At 38.1% G+C, this 23,391-nt stretch overlaps 1 protein-coding gene across 1 annotated transcript in view; it reads right to left on the reverse strand.

The window, feature by feature from the left end:
• Positions 1–15,473: 15,473 nt before the first annotated feature.
• Positions 15,474–23,391, reverse strand: part of LOC139729404 (uncharacterized) — a 30,185-nt gene continuing 22,267 nt past the window's right edge. The window contains exons 5-7 of the mRNA XM_071640332.1: positions 21,353–21,583; positions 18,620–18,767; positions 15,474–17,052 (exon numbers count right to left, since the gene is read on the reverse strand). Coding sequence (XP_071496433.1) covers positions 15,474–17,052; positions 18,620–18,767; positions 21,353–21,583 — 1,958 coding nt within the window. The remainder of the gene's footprint in view (positions 17,053–18,619; positions 18,768–21,352; positions 21,584–23,391) is intronic.

Here is a 23,391-nt window from a genome sequence, read left to right on the forward strand (position 1 = left end):
CGATCCGTGCTAAAAATACACTTATTTATATAGGCCCAAATTATTGGAATTCTCTGAATCATGATATAAAAATCGACCCATCCATACATTCTTTCAAGAGGAGACTGAAGTCCTTTCTATTGCAGTCGTATGACTCTACAGTACAGAACTAGCCATTTGGCGTTCTTTCTCAAATACAGACTTACTCACTTTTTCTCCTCTTTGAAGAATAAATTGTAATCTTTTGGATGTCTGCTGCCATCTCCTCTTTCGCCAAAAGAGTCAAAGACTTGAATTTCTGTGTTATTCCTGTTCATACGTCCCTTCATTTCCTTGCTTTTTTCCTTTCAGACGTTACAATATCACTTTTTTTTTCTCCACAACTATCATCTGTTTCTCTTGACACGCTTCTGTCGAAGATCGCTGTCTCTGTTGTGCATTTTCGTTTGCTATTTTGTCTTCTATTTGTTAATCGTGTCAATTCCGTTTTGTCCCGTACAGCCTTTTCTTCAGTAGTTGTTTTGTTGTCTAGTCTTGTTTCATGTTTGTTCGCGTCTGTTAGTCTTGTCCATCCCGTTTTGTCCCGTACAGCCTTTTCTCCAGCAGTTGTTTTGTTGTCTAGTCTTGTCCTATGTTGTTCACGTCTATGATAGTATATCTGTGAATCTAATTCTCAGTGGGCTTCCAGACTTCTTCCTCTTTTTTTTCTCTCTCCTTTTGTATCTATGATGCTTCAATCAATCTTTCCATTGATGTTATCATTCCAGAGGGGCCCACATCCAAGCTCTGTCTTTTTAGTGGGTCTCTCTATTTTTCGCACTTTAAGCAAAGTTATACATGTACTTTATTTCGATCACTTTTGTTTTGTTTTTACTACAATGTATAATTACTATAAGGTCCTCCTCAATTGTTTTACATTCTTTTCGATACATAATGTTCTGTTTACCTTATTCTCTGTTGTCAAAAGAAGTGTAACTTATATGTTTTGTCGAAAAATGAAATAAACTTTGAATTGAAATTGAATTGAATCATTTACGAATAATTGCAAGTCAATTGATTTTATGCAAAAACATGGTATAAGGAAGTAACAAATATCCTTGTCACTTGACAAATCACCCAGAGGCATCTTAAACCTTCCTCCCTTTTCAATGACACTTTGCACGCATTCAAACAATATGGAAGGGGTAAAAGAGAACCCTGGTAACAACAGTATCACACAGTTTCTTTTAGAACAAAGCATTCATTTTTCTTCGTCACTCGTATTCCGTTCACAAAGAGAAAAATGCTACATGACTATGTAGGTATACTTCCATCCTGTAAATCTTTGTCCAACTCTATGGTTGGTTAGCTGGTTTCCTATAATTATCTACAATTTAAGTTAGGGCTAGGAGAAATAATACAATAAAAATGTGCTTAGGCGGGAAAAGTATTTTGAAAACGAAGAGAAAAGAAAAGGGTTAAGGATCAAAGTCAGAGACATTCTGTATTTCTGTATATCATGTAGCATTTGATTCCAGCCGTGAGCCATAAATCCTTCTCGTCCTTCAATATTTCTATGGCATCTCGGCATGGCCAGTCGAGACGACGAAAAGAACAGCACCAACATCAACAACGATGAACCGTCGATACCAGGTGCACTTTGCGATGGACTCCGCACCGTTCAATGTCACACGCCGAAGTTATAGGGTTTCACAAAATGAAGATTGGTATTCCACACTTATCGATACCGAGAGGGTCTCTGCCAAACAAGACTTCCACTGTGTCAGTAAACATTCCTCTTAAAATGTCTAAATGCATGCATTCAAAGGGACATTTTTGTTCATATTTTGCGTACTTGATATGTATAATAGATAGGATACCGTATTCGCCGACGATGTTTAAAGGCCGCAGCGCCGAATTAGCCACATCCCGACTTTGGTGATTAAAAAAAGAATAGAAAAACTCTGAGGGAGTTTGTTCTTGGATCAAAATCTCATCACTTTTCAACATGATTTTTTGTTATAAGAAATTGTATTATTTTCGTGTGCTTCCTAACAATTTATTTGTGGTTTATACCAAAGATGTTTATATTTATAATCTATATATATATATATATATATATATATATATATATATATATATATATATCAGGGCTCGACACTAACGGTGGCCCGGTGGCCCGGGGCCACCAAAAATGAAAGTCGGGCCACCAAATTTCATAAAAGGGCAAATTTGGTGGCCCGCCTCGGGCCACCAAAATTTTTTGAAAAGTATGTCAATAGATTCGTAACTTTTTGCGCCGGAAATAAGCAGGTAAATTTGTTTAAAGGATGGATGAAAAGGACTGAATGAGTGCCTGAGAGTGAGTGTTGCAAGTTTGTTGAAGTTTATTTATGAGTAGATATGTCCAACTTCTAATTCTTACTATAATCTAAATATTTGACTTATTAAAAAAAAGGGACTTTTAATGTTTTTTATTGTTGTTTTTTTCGGGACACCAAATTTTTCTCTCGGGCCACCAAAAACTTGAAATTTAGGATTTTGGTGGCCCCATCGGGCCACCAAACAAAAAAGTTAGTGTCGAGCCATGTATATATATATATATATATATATATATATATATATATATACATATGTATACATAAATAATTATATTCATATCAGCTACAGACAGATAAAGTGGCTCCAACAATATCGACACAGTTTTTGTTGGTTGCAAAGAACATGATATTGAGAGAGTTCCACATACCTTTATTTTACTCGCATAATGAGCACTTGACTTACCTCATTGATATATAATTCGAATAAAAATTGTGGTTTTCTTTTTTTATGAAATTCTTCATATTTTCTTTATAATATCGTCTTACTGTTGTGACATCACGTACTGTTGAGTCAATTGTATTCCAGTTTGGTACATGCATGGTACATGCTTCAAATATTTTCGAGTGGCGGCATCGAACATCTAGCAAAGGAAATAAGACGGTTGTGACTCCATTCTCCTAAACCTCGTTGATATCCTACAATCCTGACAATGACCTACAATGACGACATAGGGATATAGATTCGAGGTTTTTGAGCGGCTTCTCCTAATATCCCAAATTGCACGGATGTGTTTTACTATCCTCGCTAACATTAACGTCTTCACTGAATTCACATTCTCGTATGATTATGGTGTATTCACCCCCTTTAAACGCAATGTACTTTCCAGACTACATCCTCTGCCTTTCACACTATGTTTTACACACGCTTATTTACAACGACTTCGATGAACTGGTACTTTCTATTTCCAATCTTTTTGAACCTGCATTCCATGTATCATTCATTACATGATTTGTCAAGTTGAAACTCAGGTACAAAGTGAAAGTCTCAATCTTGCACGTGCTCGCAATGTAACATGCGAAGTGGAAAATATTCATAAAATGTAAAAATGTAAAATAGAATAAATAAGTAAAAAAAAAAATCATTGCCGCATATCAGATTCTCTATCACAGTCCATCAAACAGAAGTGGATGCTGACAGTTCCGATCACCATTGTCATGCTCTAGCAAAATTAATGTGGAGCTATGAATAAAAGGACGACAATAGTCATAATAAGTCGAGATGAAAATCTTAAATGATAATTGTAGTACAAGTGATGATGACACTTTACTTGTATCGAATAACGCCAGCAATGGTGATGATGATGGTGAAGATAATGATGATGATTATGATGGTGATGATGCTCTTTAGGAGTACTGTTTGGGAATGCTACGATTTTCCAGGAGTAGTTTTCCGGGCACTCAATTGTGTCATTAAGTGTGTGGGCGACAAAAGAGGTGTGACGAAGGGTCGTCACCTCATGTGGGCGTATATGTCAGCGAGGAAATCCCGGCAAGAAACTCGCATTGTGATACCTTCCTTCCGAGGCCGAATGTGTGGGCCGCGAGCAGACGACTTGTTTGTGCAACATTCACCTTAATTCCTTTCGAGGTACTAATGACAACGTAGACGTTCCCCACAAGACTGACGGGTATTCCATTACGTCGCTTGAGATGCAGACCGTTATTACATGCCGTCGTGCATCTGAATCTACCTTTCCTCTGATCTCCATGGCAACAGCTATGGAAACAGACAACTATGGAAACGCACAAGACGCGTGGTTGTACACTGAACCTGATCCTCAGCACTTTGGTGTACCGAGGTGTATCTCCTACACCATCAGAAATGTGAAAACAGTCTGCATAGCTTCCCGTATATCTGAAGTTATCCCTGCAGGTTCAACTAATTGCCCCTCAATTCAACTTTGACATTAATCCATTTCATTGTTTCCGCCGAGAAGCAAGAAAAAGAATACCAAAAAAAAAGAAGACAAAAGCAGCAACAACTAAGTGTTACAAAGAAATCACCAAAGACGAATCATGATTTTATGATTTTAAGCTATCTCAAGGTAATTATGACCTGTTATTTTACATTTGATTGTATAAATTGTATGAGCAAGTTAAACAAAACTGTAACGATTAGTATCATTTTAGGAAATGAATCATAGGAGAGGGCCATGTTGTTGTTAATAGTGTTTTCATATCCCGTGTCGTTGTTAGATTGAACTTTATCCAATAGTGTTCATGCATAAGTACAATGTATGTGTAAGCAATCGTTGATCGGAGTGTTAAGGTTTTTATTAAAGTAGGCCTATACACACACAAATGTGAATAATACGTCTTTATTAGCTAAAGTGAAAGTGCTGTCTTTGTGAAAGTTGTTTGTCCGTCCATATAAACTCCATTGCCTAAATCTTTGACAGTTATCACTGCGAAAAGACATAAACAATACATGTTCAACATAATTATTTACGCAGTATTCTTGGCTCTGAAATAATACCCATAAACACACATACAAACACACACACACACACACACACACACACACGAACAAGCATCAAAAGAATGAAAATGAACGACGCAAACAGGAAAAGAAAAAATATGATCTTACAAGTGACGGACGTCGTGCTCTTTAAAGCGCTTCAGAGTGATTGAAATTAGGGAAACATATTTCCTCAAAAGGTTAATGGTCAAGACCAAAATGATGTATAAGCTGGGCAGAGGAAACCCTCACAGATCACTCGAGCAGGGCTGAGGAATTTCAGACGGTGAATTTTGTCCCCTCCTTGTTGGCGCGTTTAGGATATGATATGTGTTGTTGCAGTAAACATTTTAAAGTCAGAACGAATACCCCAGGGTTAAATAGTGGAAGTTAACAAAGTAGTTCTGAGTTGTATATGGAAACTATATAATAACACTGTATTGCGTTAATGACAAGAAATTATCATGCAGATGATTACGATTATGATGCATGTGGTCGTGTAAAGTTCATGGTTATTACTAGTCATAATATTGTTGCTTTTTTACTGCACTACCACTGATTGTATGCTATTGATGTATCCTCATTACTGCATAACATCTGTCATTGTCGCTGCTACTAATATTAACTCGAGTAAATCTGAATACGCCATTAGCATGAAAAATGATGTCTACGAGATTTCAGATTTATGTCTTTTATTCAGTTGCAGCGAATGTTGATCAAATCGATCTCTCATATAGTATCGATATTACTATCATTTACAAACACTGCATGGGCCAAGAAAAACATGTCTAAAATCAATGGCCAAAAGACGGAGCTTTTGAATGTTTTTCGCCGAAGTTCACTCCATTCACTTCGCCAAGCGCTGTTGTCGTTGAAGGTCTTACTGTACTGAAATGACACATACATGGCATTGAATCTGGGCGTTCACGTTATGACAGCACCGAAAACTTAAAGATGCATGTAAATCAAAGCGTGTTGTTCTAATCTTCAAAAAGTCGCGATTTCTCAAACAAACAAAAACTACAGAGAGACGCACGCATTTGTTATATTTGTGAGAGATTCATAACATGTTCTTTTCTTGTTGGCATTCCTGAAAGAGAGATAACGAAATTCCTAAACAGTGCTGCTTTACTGGCGGTTAAAAAAGTAATGATGAATTAAAAATATATATATAAATAAATGGTGAGGTGGAAAGAAAGAGACCAATACGCCTGCGTTGAATCGTCTGTTCTGGTAACAGGGTAATATGTAAAATATGTATAAAACAGTTAGATATGCTGAATCTATAAATCTTCTTTGTCATACGAAAAAAAAAAAAAAAAAAAAAAAAACATCATGACTCCTTACATTCCTACCAGAACTTTCCGCTCTACCGGATAAGTGTTAACTTACTGTATATAATAATCTCTTTCTGATGGTTGAAGGGTTTGTAAAAACAAACAAACAAGTCTTCTAGATTATTTTGCGTCATATGAATGCAAATCATTCTCATCATCAAGTATACCACAATGATCCATAGAAGAAAGGGCATTCTTCCCCTAAAGGATATTTTATAAGCCCCTCTTTCCCTGTCTCTTTCTCTCGTTCCCACTTCAGTTTCATGGTCATGACGGAAGAACAAGCCCAGGAAACGGGCAAGGGCTTGGAGAAAAATGTTAAACGGAATTTTCCAAAACAGACGGCTTTCTCATAAAACCGTGTTTAATAGGTTAATTCTATTACTTACAAGGCAAGGCAACGCGTTCAACGCAGAAAAAAAAATCGAAAGAGCTACAGAGGTAAAAGGCATGCAATGTTTCGCAATGAGATCGTGGCCATGTGCTTTCCTCTCCTTTGACAGAACAGGGTGGACTCCAATTTTTGAATCTGCTGAGCAAGTCTTTTCTGCCCAGTTTTTGCCCTTATAAGGAGGTACAGTATCTATCATGCACTGGTCTGGAGGTAACATATCGTTTGCCCATTCGCTTACAACATGGATCACGTATTCCACGCTTCAATCTGCTCTACTATAATAGACATACCTCCTATAAGGGGGGGGGGGTATTGAAAGGGACTTTCTCGAACTTACATGATAGTGTGGGTATAAGTCAAGCAGAGGGTGGTTATAATCGTACAAAAAGCAAAGAATTAAGAGATTAAAAAAAGAAGATGAAAAGAATCAGCAACAGTGATTAGTTAACTATAGAAACTCTGTAAAGAATAAGAACCTCGAAGTAAAAGGAAAATGTCAACCATAGGTGACCACGGGCCCATCCTAGTTGACGGACAGATCTGACAAAATATAGCATGATCTCCAGGAATCACCTCCTGGACCAGATCTATGATCCAATAAGACGTCATCATGTAAAAACTCTCCGATTGGTTGGTGTTTACCGGAATTGTCAAAATCATGTTTGCTTTTTTTTTTTAATGACTGAGCAATAAGGCAACCTCATTCCTCCTAAACTTCATCGTAAAACAGATTTAGGTTATTGCAAGGCTACACGTGGTAGAGATTTGTCTAGAGGATGACATAATTAACTCTGCCAAGTTGGACGTTGCGACTATCATTACAGATTTGAACAAAATATATGAAAATTGGAGATCTCACTTAAAAAAAAGATAAGATTGATTTTGATGAAATGTCTTCCATTATATTCCAATATTTTCTTCTTTTTTTTTCACCCGCATACGTTGCACACTGTAATCTCACCGTACCGGCAGGCAATAACATCTGCCTCAAACATGGCACTCTCTTCAATAGTCGGCAACATTATGCAATTATGTAGGGATCCTATTACAGGAGTTCAGCATTTTTTATTTACGGCATACTCATTATTCACTAATGTTTGAATGGGGTGCTGTTCGTTATTCTGAAGGTTCGCTATTCCGAAGGTTCGTTAATCCAAAACACACAAATTATATACCTAGAGGTTCGTTAATCCGAAAATGAAAAAGGGTTCGTTAATCCGAACATTTGTGGCGTTATTCCTAAGGTTCGTTATTTCGAAGATTTGTTAATCCGAAAATGAAATTCGGAATAACGAACCTTCGGAATAACGAATCTTCCGACTGAAGAGCCTTCGGAATAACGAACCTTCGGAATAACGAGCTGTAACCGTTAATTGGGATGTTAACCTTGATAACAAAGTAACATCATCCTGTAAGAGATCAGACTGTCTTAAATGGCTGCACGCAGTGAAGCTTTTGAGATTGTGATATCACTTTCAACGCACACATGAAATATGTGAGCTTTTATTATATTTTTGTTTCGCCAAAAGCAGTATGTTCAGCGCAAAAATACCACCCATACAAAACAGATACAGTGAACATAATGTATAGCCCACATCAAATAAGCACAACCAGTTGCAAGACAAATAAACAACAAGCTCATTTTTTGATGCACGCTGCGTCGTTAACCCCACGCTGATGGATTTCGCAGGATTTAAGACTCCGATGAAAGTCATGTTTATTTGTAGTGACCCAATTTTTTGAGTAAAGGAGACGACAGAAAAATATGCGTGCAAACTTCATCTTCTCGGATTCCCGAAGAAGGGCATAACCCGGCTTTCACGAACTCCCCTGCTTTCGAAAAGCCCACTGGTTAACCTGGTTGGAATGTCCGTGTCCCCATTATTGTATTAGTCGAATCGCGGTCGCGCACTCAGGGAGCGCACAAAATATGAAAAACAAATAAGCAAGCAAATAAAAACACACATTCACAAAAATGAAAGGAAATCTCTTGCAGAAAAAAAAAGAAACAGCTGCTGCGACAATACTCGAGCGCCTGTTATAATGACAAATCGCAAAACGTAATTATTTCCGGTCAAAAGTATGTGATTCAATGAAATCTTACTATAAAGCACTGACATTTCATGATCATTAATAATAATGTAGTGAATTGCAGTGAATAAACATTTGGTTAAACATTATACCTAGGCAGACTGAATGCCTGTCTGGATACTTAAATGAACTCAGCTGCTACAGAAACACAAAAGCATGTGTCTCTGAGGAGGTAATTGTACAGATACATGTAGGCCTACACATCTATATGATTGTATATTCGAAAGGCCCATATTCTTGGTCCAAGTGATATACAATAATTGTTAAAGGGAACGTACAGTTCTGGTTGAGACCTAATTTCAGGTTTCTAAATTTTTTTGGTGAGATAATGAGAAACCTCTTATGAAATATGAAAGGGCATGTAATTTTATGAGGAATTCAACGTTTATTTGATGAAAATTGGTTTTGAAATGGCTGAGATATCAAAAAAGAGCGATTCTAATAAAGTGTGGGACCCACACTTTATTACGATCGCTTTGTTTTACTTTGTTTTTGGATGTTTCAGTTATTCCAAACCCGATTTTCATCAAATAAACTTTGAATTCCTCTTAAAATGGTATGCTCTGTACTATATCATAAGTGTTTTCTTGGTATCTCGCAAAAAGTTAAAAGCCCAATTCTCATCTCCACCAATACTGTACCATCCCTTTAAGTTGCCTACCATGTGTACAAGGATCCACAGAAAATTCTTCGTTTCTGAACGAGATTTTGATCTTGTCACTATGAAAGTTACGATGTCCTCTATTCATAAAAATGTGACAATATACGTTAAACATGTTGGAGACACTGGCATTCATTGAATAAACTAACAACTTTACGACACTTATTGGTTAAGTTATTGAACTGTACACCTGCCTAGTTTATACCAAGGATTAAATTTATCAATTCGAAAAGGGGAGAGGTCAAAACTGATGTCAATATATTATGAGAAAGACAATTTGAAAGTATATGATAATCTTGAACTGCTATGGAATAAGAAATTGATGTACTCTTTTTAAGCTGGTTTCTTTCACACGTGTCAAACATAAAATATGAAATATATGACTGCGGTCCGAGATTGAAGTGGCCCTAATTCAAAAAGGTAAGATGAGTTCATATGTTGTTGTTTTTTTGTTCTTAAAATTATTTAGCTCATGAACTGAACAAGCGCAAAGTAGTCGTACCTTTAATTACACTTAGGTCCACGTGTGTGTGTCAGAATGAATTCCTCATTGGATGCCTGTTGATGTGTTGGAGGCATATTCGTAAATTTGCATTTAATCCGTGGAGTAGCAAAATTTAAAAATATTGTTTACAAATAGGAGCAGTGATTTAAAAAAAAAATGTTCGAGTTATCACATTTTATGCCTGTGTGTTGGTCAGGTGTGTCACAAAACATCCTACCATATAAAAATTTTGCAATGATATAAGGAGATATCACTATATTTCTCAAAAAACTATAACTGTAGACGGTTTATTCTAGAAAATTTTTGATTATAATTATTGTTCACATTTTGCATATACAACCATACTTAACATTGATAAACTTATTAACATTTTTACATTGGTTGTATCTATCTATCCCTAACTCACATTTTAGAACAATTTCGAAGCACTAAAGCTGGGTTTTTGTTTCATCTGCAAATCTGGTAAATAACGCTTTTAACAAAATCCGTCAATTATATGCGCTCATGAAAAGAAATGAAAACATTTCCACCAATGAAATATTTGGTAAATAATGAATTCATCGTCTTTTACATGTAGTTTCTTGCACCATTCACGCTCTTGACATTCATACAACTACAAAATTCAATGAACATGTTGTGAATGTCCACTTTGATCACAAAGTTATCACAAATGGTTACCAGGGAGAAAGGAATAATGAAAGTCGTTGCTAATGGGAGTTGGTTGGAGGAGATGGCAGTACCTTAAAGCAACATAATGTCAATCAAAAGTGTACTCAGAGCAAGGCAAGACATACTTACTGAGATCCAGAGCAGTGTAAAGGTCCAAGTGAAAAACAACGATCAGCAGAACTGCGAAACTCGCGGTAGCGAGCAGAGAAAACCAGGATTTCATAGACATCACCATGGTTATTGAAATTCAAAAAAAAAAATGTATCTATGTTTTGGGGGGTTTGTTTCATGCCTCGTCGAAGCCTGATAAGAAGTTTTAGAGTCTGACCATGAAGTTCATTGGCTTAATCTCCAAGCGCGAGTGTAATATCCGAGATTACAATGTCCTCCACAGACTCCCGAGGTGCGGGGCGCAGTTCCCTATAAACCGTCAAGCGAGCGCGCAATGATTTTCCTCAGAACTGTGGACTAGTTTAGGGTCCGGAGGGTGATCGATCTCATGGTGGTTGTCTTCACACAGTCAGTGCCTTGGTTCCACCCCTAGATGATCACGTGACAGGTTGACCGCACTCCTCATTACCCTTGGAAGTCTTGTGTATACATCTATAGATAATGTCTTCCTCGCAACAACATCCTGACTCTCCCCTCCTTTACGCTGACTTACTCTTTCTTTGTCCTTATCTCTCATGTTGAATGTTGTTTCTCGAACAAAAATTATCCTCTTGTCACAAAGCTGCAGTTTCCGCCTTACATCACGCATCCAGGGCATGAACATTAAATTGTATTTCCAGAGACAGATAACTGCCTCATGAAATTTAATAGTATTGAATCCTATTTCCATCTTTTATGTATGGCAGGGACGCTAGAATTAGATTGCTATTTCTGGAAAGTGACAATTCGCTATGATTTATTTTGAAGGAATATACATTCAGCAAAAAAGAAAGAAAGAAAGAAAATAAAAGACGTTTTGAGTTCATAATTTTCGTAGAAGATTTTGATGAAAATCAATGTATTATTTAACATATTAACGAAAGGCAATTGAATTGGCTATCAACCTAGTAGGTTGATATACTAGTAAAAGGAAACTTTACGCATGAGTGCACACATTCATTTTTGTTGTCCAAGGTACGAAAGTAAAAATCGCTAAAATTGACATAGTGTCTTTCATTTGCAAATGCTCTTTAAGGTAACGCTGTAGCAAAAGACCAGCTTAACACAATGAGAGAGACATAAATTAATGAATTAGTAAAAATAAGTTTTCGTTCCCTTTATCTCTATATAACCTGAACCAAAATCACAGTGGGAAACTTAAGGGAAAAATTACGGATTTTTTGTCAACTCAAACTTCAAATGACATAGGGAGTAAAGTATTACAAAGACGATTAAACGAACAGAATATCTTTATTTCCTTCATTTGATTAAACAATTTAAGAATTCAAGAGACAAATTCAATGACCAATTATGATTTACAATTTTCTTCATTTGAGAAATCAGTTAAAGATCCTACCATTTTTGTTAATATTGCGTCTTTTCTCATTTCATTTAAATTTGGATTTCACAGAAACTTCTTCATTTTCCTCCATTATTTTTAGTTTTTATTGATCTTTCGGGCTTCAAAGATATTATAGAGATCATAGGTATATTTTTGCATCTGAATTCATGTCTCTTATTGTGGTAATTTTGTCTTTTGTGCTATTGTTACATGGAAGAGTATTTACGAAGGAATGGCAACTTGTTCATTTTTGCAATTTTTTATTTTTGTGCCTTGGAAGCGAAAAACAAAGGTATTTGCTCATGCGTAAAGTTTGCCTTTATGTTGACTTGCCAAGTTGATAGCCAATGAAATCACCTTTCATATGATATATAATACATTTACCTTTAGCCAAAGATTTTATGAAACAAAAACAACTTGAAAAAGTGCTAATTTCTTCTTTTTGTTGTTGCTAAGTGTATGTATAATTATTATACATAGTATGTATATGTATATATACGCACATATATATCCATATATATATAGATACATATATATAATTATGGATTAGATCTTTCATATTTTCTTATATTCGTATATTATACACAAACATATTTTATATCATTTTATCAATTTATTCATGTTCATATATATATATATATATATATATATATACATATATCGTAACATATACGGCCTATGTATTTTTTTCATGAATCATTCATGAATTCTTGTTCAGTGATTGGTCCACATTGCATCATGTTACCAAACATAGCATTAATGCAATGTTGATGATGTTGAGAACAAAATGCCTATGGGAAAAAAAAGTATTATAATTATGTTGACATCATGCATGGTATATAGTGGACTATATCATGCTAGAATATCTATCAAGGATTTTTGACAGGATGTTGATAAATGCTGTCGGTATCGGACCCAATATAGACCACTGATGTGTAAAATTAATCACGTTTACTTGGGTACACTGCGATACACATTGCGATACAATAGGCCTACATGAACAGTTTTAATTCTAACAATTTTATTATTTTTCGTATAAATTCGTTGGAGAAATATAAAACAAATATATATCATGCTCTTTCGAATCACAAGTTAATTACGAATTTCTCGTTGACAGTAAAAACTGACACTATTTCATTACAGCACACGTAACATGACTCACACTATATGCTTGTTTAATACGTGACACAAGAAGTTTCAGCAAAAAAGAAAAGCTGAGATATTCTCACGAATATACAGTTGTTCAAAGAGGATAAGATTGACGTCAGTAAACCTCGGGTTTGAATTGCAAATACGTGTTGTAACTAAAAAAAGAAAGAAAGGAAAACGTCAATCAAGCGCTTTGCATCCAGTGGAAAAGGCGCTCTATAAATGTCTACTATTTATATTATATAAAAGTGACTTTCAAGCACATTTCATCACAACATTATGAGGTTCTTTGGTTTGCTTGATGCAGCTTTTGGCAAGGTAAGGAGTATTACACTTTATTAATCAAAGTACAATTGCATGACAGAATGTAGTCGTTGAAGACATCGAGAAGGCTACTAGTTCAAGAATTACTCTCCAAGTATTATCAGAACAATTTACACTTTACAAGTATAGATATAAAAAACCCATTACAAATATGTGCAAGAATCAGGGATGTGGTTAAAAAGATATAGAAACACACATTTAAAAGTGTTTTCGCCTGTTCAGTTTAAAATGCGTGTATCTTGTCAGTATTAAGATCAGTGAGATTGATCAAAGACACATCAACATTAGACGTTCAAGTCAGACCATTAGCATGATCAAGTTTAATCTGAATGATGTCTACCCCCTCCCATGTCTTTGTCATGAAAAAAAAACACAACAATGTTACATACATGATACAAGCTTAGACTTACGTGATGTGCCACCCTTTTAAAAGTTATGTTTGCTACCTTAAAAACAAGACACCCATCTCCCCTCCCCTCCCTCCCCCAACCCATAAACGACACCAACTAAGTCTAGTGCCTACAACCATTGTTCGCCAAGGCTTATAGAACTAGTATTATATTTAACCTCAGTAATGAATAGTGTGTAGGATTCACCTGGTTCAGGGCTAGGAACTGTTATCTAGAAGGACTGGAATCTCTTCGCAATGTCTGCAAACATGTACGTAGGTCTTATAGCGTGACAACTGTTACTGTAAGCTTGCGTTCTACTGGCTCTGATGTTTCGTGCTGTAAGCTGCTCTTTCATAGATCATGAATAAGTAGTAATTAGTTCTGACAATAATATTTTAAGCTGTATTTCAGGGAAAATGATGAAGTCTTGTATAGTTGGTAGTACAATGTTGTAGGCCAACGTTACAAGTCCTTTGATTTTGTTTTATCCAGAATCTTCTGCTTATTAATGCTCCAGGACTGAAAAAGAAAATAACGTTATATCATAACTCATAAAAAGTTGTCATAAGACAATCTTGCGCGTATTTGTGCATAATTGTGTTAACCATGTTTAGCACTTCAATATCAAATCTTTCCTGATTTAGTTATTGGCTAATGCACACTTCTGCGTACTCAAAAGCAATTTACAATATTATCAAAGGAGTACAATTTTTAGTTACATCATTACTATCATTTAAGATTAATACAATGTGCAGTAAATCTCGAGTTGAGATCTGTGATGAGTACGTTTTATGTCTAAATCAAACATTTTGTTCTCTGGATTTCGTGAAGTCAGGTAATTGCCCTCTCCTCGAAAGTTCTTTCAGTATCAATCAACCCTCATTGTTCACATTGCAATATAAATATATTTCTTTTTTATTTAGCTTCCATTAATTTGATAAGATAGGTTTGTGTTCTGCGTCTTTTATACCCGAGGTACAATGACAATACGATGACAATACGATGGATGGTACATAGCCACAGGATGGTGTACAAATAACCTGGAAATAGTGCAGCGCTAGAGTAATATCGTGTTCATTCTTATCATTCATATAAATAGCAGACATGTGATTTGTACACTATATTATTATGATATACAGTACGAATATACAAAAAAGGAAAACAATCATAAATTGGCGCCTGTTATCATGAGCATGATTTAACAGCAATAACGGCCTTTAGAACAACAACAAAGACATGTTGAATACTTATTCACAAAGATGTGAAATCATACCCTTAGAGATAATGATGTCTTTATCTATATTCATCAACAGAGGGAAATGGTTTACCTTGTGTTCTAAGTTACATAATTTGGCATGGGAAAATCTTTGATTGACACAGTCTTCTATCATAGAAAACGTCAACATCACTTTTGTTTTATAATTTGAGGCAAGGGATGATTGTTCAAATTCATGAAATTCTTCCGTCGAGATGTTTTCGAGTACGTACGCCCATGATTTTTTTTTGATTTTTTTTTTTATCATGGCTACTACTAAAACACTGATTAATTCAGTGCTTATTTACGTCGATGTAGGGCAATTTGTCAATCAGTTGCAAGGGATGACTGGTTAAAGCTAGAAATGTTCTGAAGTTACGAGATGGCAAAATGAATTCGAAACAGGATCATTTTTCTGTAACCGTATGCTGCAAAATGTCGTAATCATCGTCGTCATCGTCATCGGCGACGATGTCCGTATATACGCTCGTATGCGTGACAGCAGGTTGCGAGTTGCGAAGCCCTTTGTCAACAACGGCGTACTCCGCTCCCGACTCCCTCGTGTCTTGCGATATCGTCGTAGGGGGCGCACTTGCGACAGCTCGTCCATCACATATTGACTTCTTCGATTGTTCCTGATCAAATTCCTCGTCCAGTGAGGAATATTTCCGCGTCTGGCCCAACGAGGATATTTGGGACAGGACGCTAGATACTGACAGCTTTGGTGTGGACTTCTGAGATTTCTCCGTAACGTTCTCGTAGCTTGGATCGTAAAAAGAGTCTTCGGAAAGAGCGAGGTTCTCCGCCCGACGTTTTGACTTTCCGACCAGTAGTTTGTCTTGATCGACGTAGGAATAAGAGTCGTAGTTGGTAGCAGCTGCATCATCCGCAGGTTCAAATGTATCGTCGTCCACTGCGCATTTTGATAACTTCTCATCATCATCATTGATTAACGCGTATTCGGAATAATCAGCTGAGGACGCTAGAGGGAGAGTTTCTGACCTTGACCGAGAGTTTGAAAGAGTTTTATTGCCTTCGAAATAGACGCTGTCATAGTCTCCATTTCTAGGCTTTATAGCGGATATGCCCTCATTCAGGCCTGTCCGACCTGTGGCTGGTAAGGTTTTTGTCTGGCCTGATTTGCTAACTGTGGCAGAAGAATCGCGTTTCTTCAGATCGGCTACTAAAGCGTATTCTCGTCCTTCAAGCTGGCTGCCATTTTGATAAGTGACGGACTCTATTCTTTCGTCACATTCTCTACGCGCTTGACGCGAATGTACCGGGAATACGCTGGCGTATTCACGAGATCCTGCGGCACAATTTCTGTCTCGCCCTTTCGGCGGTATTGGAAGCTTTGGGTCACGTTTGGCGCAAACCTGTGCCGTCGCAGCACCGTCACCGATCTCGCAGTATGAGCCTAAATGTACCGAGGTGTACTCGCCCTCCCCAGGGATACCAACGCCGTAGGCGTAGGGTGATATGCCGTTCCCGGACGCGTATATTGCAGAGACGGTAGACGAATGTGGAGTATCATACAATCCGGAGTATTCGCCTTCTATCTGGCCGCGAGACTCTGAGGGAATTGTCTCAAAACTCTCACCGTCGATGTCCGTACCGTCGCCGTACGTCGCCCGTCGAGCATCCACGGCGTCGTGGCTATCGTTCGTGGCGAAACTGCCCTCCTTCCTGAGACCGGCGTTGAGGGAAGCGTAATCTTCGTCCTGTCTTCGCTCCATCTCCTTGAAGGAGAGTCCGAGGTACATTGACATTTCTCCCCTCCCGCGGTCGCCGCCGCCGTCGCCGCCGACCCCGCCAAAGGTGCTGTCAAAGTCACTCTCGGATACCTGGGAGACGCCGCTGTAAACGGCAGAGTCGCTGATGGAATTCATCGGGTCCAGGTACGTGGTGTCCATCACCACCTCGACAGAGGCCGACAAGGCATAGGGAGACGGATCGTCGACTATGGAAGCGTTCTTCTTCCTTCGGCTGCAATTATCAGAGAATGATAAATAAAGGTTCATGTTCATCATCAAGAATACTAGTAGGCTTCATGATAATCTCGAAGTCATTCTTTTTGAAACGTTCGGGTTTTTGTTTGTTTGTTTGTTTGTTTTTTTGGTTTGTAATGCATTTGACAAGATAAACTTTAAAAATGCTCTACATTGGTTGATTTCAAATACGGTGTTAGTGCTAGTGCTAGTGCTTGTGCTATCTCTGCACTAACACCGGCGATAAAACTTGAAATCACGTCGGTGTTGGAAGTTGACCTCAAAATTATAACGTATTTCTGGTTGCTGGTGCTGGGCTCGGTGTTGAATGTCGTCTGCTGAACCGAGGGAGCTCCGCTGTCCGTGTGATAGTCCGTATTGACTAACACTAGCCCCTAGGAATTATCATTTTCTTCACTTCAAGTTCGGTGCTGGTGTTTAGTTTTGCCGTGCGAGACCCGTATTAACTTCCATAAGAGATGCAAAGTCTATGTTAATGCAATGGTCACCCAGGTAAAAAAAAAAACACACGAACACTCCAGACATGGCTATAGAAATCTGAGCCTGGGAGGAAAATTAAGATACTTGTGTTTTAAAGAAGGGATGAAATTTTAATCAGTCTTTCTTGTTTTACGTGTCTAAAACTAAGCAGTCATGGCTACATTTTTTTTTTTATATTTGACTTTAACTATGTGCCATCACTTTTTTCGTCGCGCAATTCCCGCGGAGCTCGCGGTGCTGTCACACGTGATTCCAACACCTATAGTGCTGGTGATCGATAATTTTGATCGGTATCGTCTCGTTAATCTGACCGTCGGTGTTATTATTTGGGGGCTAGCACTAGCACCGAACTTGAAATCACCCATTGTTATTTCTGGGAAGAACGAGATTTCATGAAGTCTGACATGATATAAGAAATAGTTCTTTTCTATTGCTTATATTTTATCATCACATTTTTCTCAGCCGCACCCGCATGCAAAAATCTGGGGAAAAATCAAATTGGACCAAAATTTGTATCGTTATTAGAGAAGACCTTGTAACAATATTCAATTGCTTTACTGCTGAATGGAAACGTCTTAAGCCACTTAAACATTGGCGACCGCTTCGTACACAATTGTAATGGCCTTGCAATTCTGAAATCGCATAGTCCGCTGCAGTTGGCATCTTTTTTCTTTTTTCTTTGTTTAATTGGGATTTGCCCTCTTACTGATTAATAGCCAAAAATTCAGTGTGGTGTGTATTAGTCATGACCACTGATCTCTAAAGGATGTGGATATCTCAATGACCAATTGCTTTGAAGCCACCTCGCCACCATTTTATTATGCACATCGCCCATGAAAGACGACCGTTTCGTATTCAATCTGTTTGTGTACGGAACTCGTGACATCACGAGATTGGTGACAATTTCTGCTCTGAAATGCTTACAAGTTTTCATAGCGTGTGCCTGGTATCAAAGATTACTGAGCAGCGGCTTCACTTGTTTGTACAGGGTGAATGGGCCAATGAGATATCCATGATAACCTAGTCCTACGAAGATCAGTGGTGTTGACGGGTCACATAGTTACCTGCGATGCACGGTCAGGAAGAGGAGCACTGCAGAGCAGGCAACGAAGAGGGCGCCCCCGGTGCTGGCAAGCCCGATAATGGTAGCTGTCGATGGAACATTTAAAACAAAGAAAAAAAAAACATTACATGAAATGTCGGTCGCTGTCACTTGAGCAACGAATGAGTTTCGAGTATGACACTGACATATACGTGTGGTAGACAAGTATGATAAATATTCTTACTAATATACACTTCTCCTTTAATTTCGTGCCTTAGTTGGGAGGGGTACACTCTACCAAAGAACCAAAAGATGTCTCATGACTCAGAAGAATCCAGGGGAACATTAAGTTGAGTAATAAGAAGAACATTTTTAGCCATCTACCTTGGGAATTCCCCCGCCCTGAAGCACTAAGTATCCTGTCAGGACAGCTACAGCAGCAACGAATCATGCCCCGGGAGGGTCCGGTGTATTGGAGAGTTCCTGACCCGATGGGGGTCGCGTGTTAAGTGATCGAAAGAAGCCATTTTATTGGTGAGTAATGAATCTATTTCCTCCAAGCTACATTCTGCGTGGACTTGTCCCAGTGAGGAATGCCCGTATGTATGATACAAAGTGAAAAAAACAACAACAACACCCAAACCAACTGCGTTTCTTGATCGTGGCTCTTGGAAAATTGAACGTCCCCGCTCTGTTAATGTGTAACCCATTGCAAAAGGTCATGCTGTGAGTTCACGGAGGGTTAGCTGCTTTACAATGAATGCTAGACATTACTATTCATGACAATTATGTAAGATTTCACTGTTAGTGTATACCCCTTTCATTTCCTCTTGCTAATCTTATTGTCTCTTACCAAAGAAAGTGGTTATTATAATTATGTTTTGTCGAAAATAAAACAGAATTTGAATCAAATTGAATTGAAATGAATAGAAAATGTCAATCGGTAATTGATGGTGTTGCTGACTTATTGCAAGTGTGAATAGAAAAGTGACAGCAAGTGATTTCCAAAGAGTAAGTTGGTAAATCATTTCCATACTCCTGATACAACATGTACTTCAGCTCCCTCCTCTGAAGATGCACTCGATCTCAGATTATAAAGTCAGATTACATTTAAGTGTGAACATCATGCCGATTATTGGCTGATTATGTAAGTGCCCGGATGATGTAAAATGTCTAAATACTTTGAGTAGGCTTTCAATTTCATTATGATTTTCAGAATTACCTTGATTGTTTTGTGTTGTTTTGTTTTCAATCAATCCGATGGTATGAAAGTATGATAGTAAACGCCCATCCTTTCGAAAAAAAAAAACTTTGCCTCTTTATCAATAAATATTATTTGTCTTTTTAACAGGGATAGATGATAAGTGACTACAGATTTTCCAAACAGTAAGTTTCGTGTGATATCTCCGTACAACATGATTATACTTATTTCAGCAGATATCATTTCATGTTCCATCCCTGTACATTCCCAATGAAATACAAGTTTTAATGGCAGGTATACGCCCCGACATCTCAAGGTAAACTGACCTTTTCGTGGACCGAGTTGCAATTCAAAGTCGTAGATACACAGTTTTGTTCTTTCAGTACAAGCAATATTATTCGAGTTGGGATATCAGTAGGAACTCGACTGAACTTGACCGTGATTTAAACACTGTCGACAATTCGATCATAAACTTAAGTACTAAAATATGCGGTCGGATTTACGGCCACCTGTTATTCGACAACAAGGGAATATTGGAAATGGGGGGGGGGGGGAGGTCGGGAATGTCCAAAAATAGACATGCCGAGATAACACTCGACTGCGTATCCTCTATTAATGCTTCATCGAGAAAACCGGTGCCTCTTCAATTTTGCGAAAAGTCATTTTTATAAATTTTGGGGATGTTTGAGGTAGTTAGAGCGGATATGCAGCTGCTGCGTATGCTAAGGATATGATAATTTGATTGAGTCGCTTGTCGCAGCTGCGGTAGTTTGAAATGTATTGCTGCAGATCTGTGTGTAAAGTAATCACTCAATCCAAGCCGATAAACCTACTTGTCGTCGCTCTTTGTCCATATTGGGCAGACGCGAGACATCAATGTCTAGCACATTTTAGACTGGGGCTGGGTTTCATTATAGTAGTGTATACGATAATAATATGTGTATAATATGTGTTGCAGTCCATCAATAAGTCCGTGAATCAGTCAATGCCATATATGTTTCTCTATTTGCATACCATAATCATATTTGCCATTAATTGATTTAAGTAGAATTCAACTTTGTCGAAATGTTATAGAAGTTAAGAAATAGTGTCAAATGGTAGACAATTGGCATAATAATGATGATTAACATAGCAATACAATCTCATTCAAAAGGATAGCCTTTTCAGCATTGGTGAGCTGCTAACCCCAGAGGCCTTCAATTGCCATCATTATTTGGATACTCCAGCATTGCAAACTACCAATAAATAAATATCTCCCCTGAGGATGAACGCACCAGGCGGGATTCGAACACACAACCTTCCGCTGACAAATCCTAAACATTATCCACTATAACAATATACCACACTGTCTATCAAATTGCCTGGTCTATAGGACATGCTATATTATGCTTCCCATTTAAAAAAAAAAAATGTTTTGCGTAATCGACATTTGCATCTACAAGTAAACAGGGGCGTGTCCATTCTTTTTGGGTCTCATGACGAAAGTCATAATCGCTATTCAAGACTAATGTAATATGCAGTCGAAGTGCGAACAAGTAGGCCTACTGTACTCACAAGGGGGCGCCCTGTTTCCCTGAGCTGTTTCCATGGAGACAGACAGAGTAGACGCTGTGATCGGAGGGAATCGTGTTCTCGCTCGCTGGACGATCTGCGTTGGTCTGACCGCAGTCACCCGTGGCGTCGGCGGGGCCGATGTGGTCAGCTCGGTGGACTTCTCAGTCGTTGTCGGCGACGGCGTTGTTGTTGGTACAGTTGTCGTTGGAACCGTCGTAGTCGCGGTCGAAGCTGTAAAGCCACATCGTGGTCAAAATTGGAAGGCATGTCAGCTCAAAATGAAGCAACCTGCACTTAAAAGCGGCAACATTTATTCCAAACTCATTCATTCAGTGAAACGGAACATTATTTTCTTTTTCAATTCTTTCAATGAAAGATATAGAAAGTGGAAACAAAACAGACAATGCATATGTCAGCATGTATTCAGGATTGCATCTAACTTATGCTATGACTGATTTTTTTCAGTACATTCCAATACTATTCCAAAACAAGGTTCAAACGACATACTTACATTTCTGAACTCAAACGTAACAATAAGGGTGAAGTTTCCCCTTTCACCAAGGCATTGGAACCAGGTGTAACTCCTCCTCCAAGAACATGCATTTCTTGTATATTATGCTTGTCACTTAAGAAGGTTGCATCATCATAGCAAGAATACCTCTGACTGGATGAATAATGTTGTGGAGCTTTGATTATTCTTTTTTTTTCTTAATCTTTATTTACTCTGCGTATAAAGCCCAAAGCCCTACAACAGAGGTTAGATAAACGGACATGCGCGTCTGATGATTTTCAGTAAACAATTCCATATTGTAGGGCCGCCAACATTCACCAATCATGGAATTCTTGGGAGGGGATTCGAAAAGTAATCAGGGAGATACTTGAATTTATATGCATCTCAATGCGCGAAAATGATATATTCTCCCATCAGTTGGATCCTTATATTTTCAGGAAGTCCTCTGCAGATTTGGGGATCCTCGATCGGCAGCTCAGCTTATAGTGCAGAAACCGACAGACCGGTTCAGCTTGTCGTGACCTCAGCCGTCGAAAGGATTACCGCGTATGAAATTCACGTCATTTCCTTTTTGTTTTGGGTACAATATTTGCATCGGGAGCAAACCCGACAGCGCCTGGTCAAGTCAGGAGATACCCCCTTAGCTCCTATCCAGACCACAGCAGAACCGTGATAACGTTTACGTGCCTATTCAATTTTCACTATACCGGAATTTAATGGTTGACGTAAAAGAGAGATTCTTCCATCATGTCCGTTTTGGAATGTCTACGTCACGCGGCTTTTTTTTTTTTAATGTTAAAGGTTAGCAGAGGAAAAAAAAGAGTATGTATCATGTAAGGATAGTCAGAGGTGTGCTTTTTTTTTCATTTCAATATGATATAGTAAAATAAGAACGTATCATATCCTTATTCGTTTTCTTTCCCACAAAAAAAAGTCGTGCTCTTTTGTTGGTTAATGTTTTAGATTGATGCATGTTATCTTTGTCAAGGAGAGTGTAAATACTTCGCTTTTCTATTCTTTTTTTTTCAAATTTGATAGGTGTAGCTGTAGAAATGAAGGTACAGTATAACATTGCAGCCACAATCAGTGGGTAAAGGAATCCCAGTGAATTCAAGGGCTTTAATCGTTATTCTTGGTTAGCAAAGGGCCAGCAATCCTCCATTGTTCTTCTTGGATGAGATCAGAGAGAGAATGAGGAAAGACAGTCATGCTGACATCCCTTCCTTGCGACTGATGTTGTAGCCCCTGGGGAGCACAAAGTCGCAAGTACCCCCTGCCACCCCCCCCCCCCCAAGAAAAGGAACAAGTATGGTTGGAATTCATCACGTTTTCATCACGAATGCAACACGTCATTGCCGTGAGCAGAATGAAAGGATGTCAACAAACGTATGAGATGTCATTTTGTGCTTTCAGGGGCCACTGCGCAGAACAACAGCAAGACAAAAAAAAAAATGAAATCATTCAAGGAACTTTCGTGGAAGAGCGAAAACGCGAGATCGGGAAACGCGATAAAAACGCGCGGATGGAT

The sequence above is a fragment of the Diadema antillarum genome, unplaced genomic scaffold (assembly GCF_040938485.1).
Source record: "Diadema antillarum isolate AM-2024a unplaced genomic scaffold, OU_Dant_1.0 seq00000238_RagTag, whole genome shotgun sequence".
NCBI classification, from domain to species: Eukaryota; Metazoa; Echinodermata; class Echinoidea; order Diadematoida; family Diadematidae; genus Diadema; species Diadema antillarum.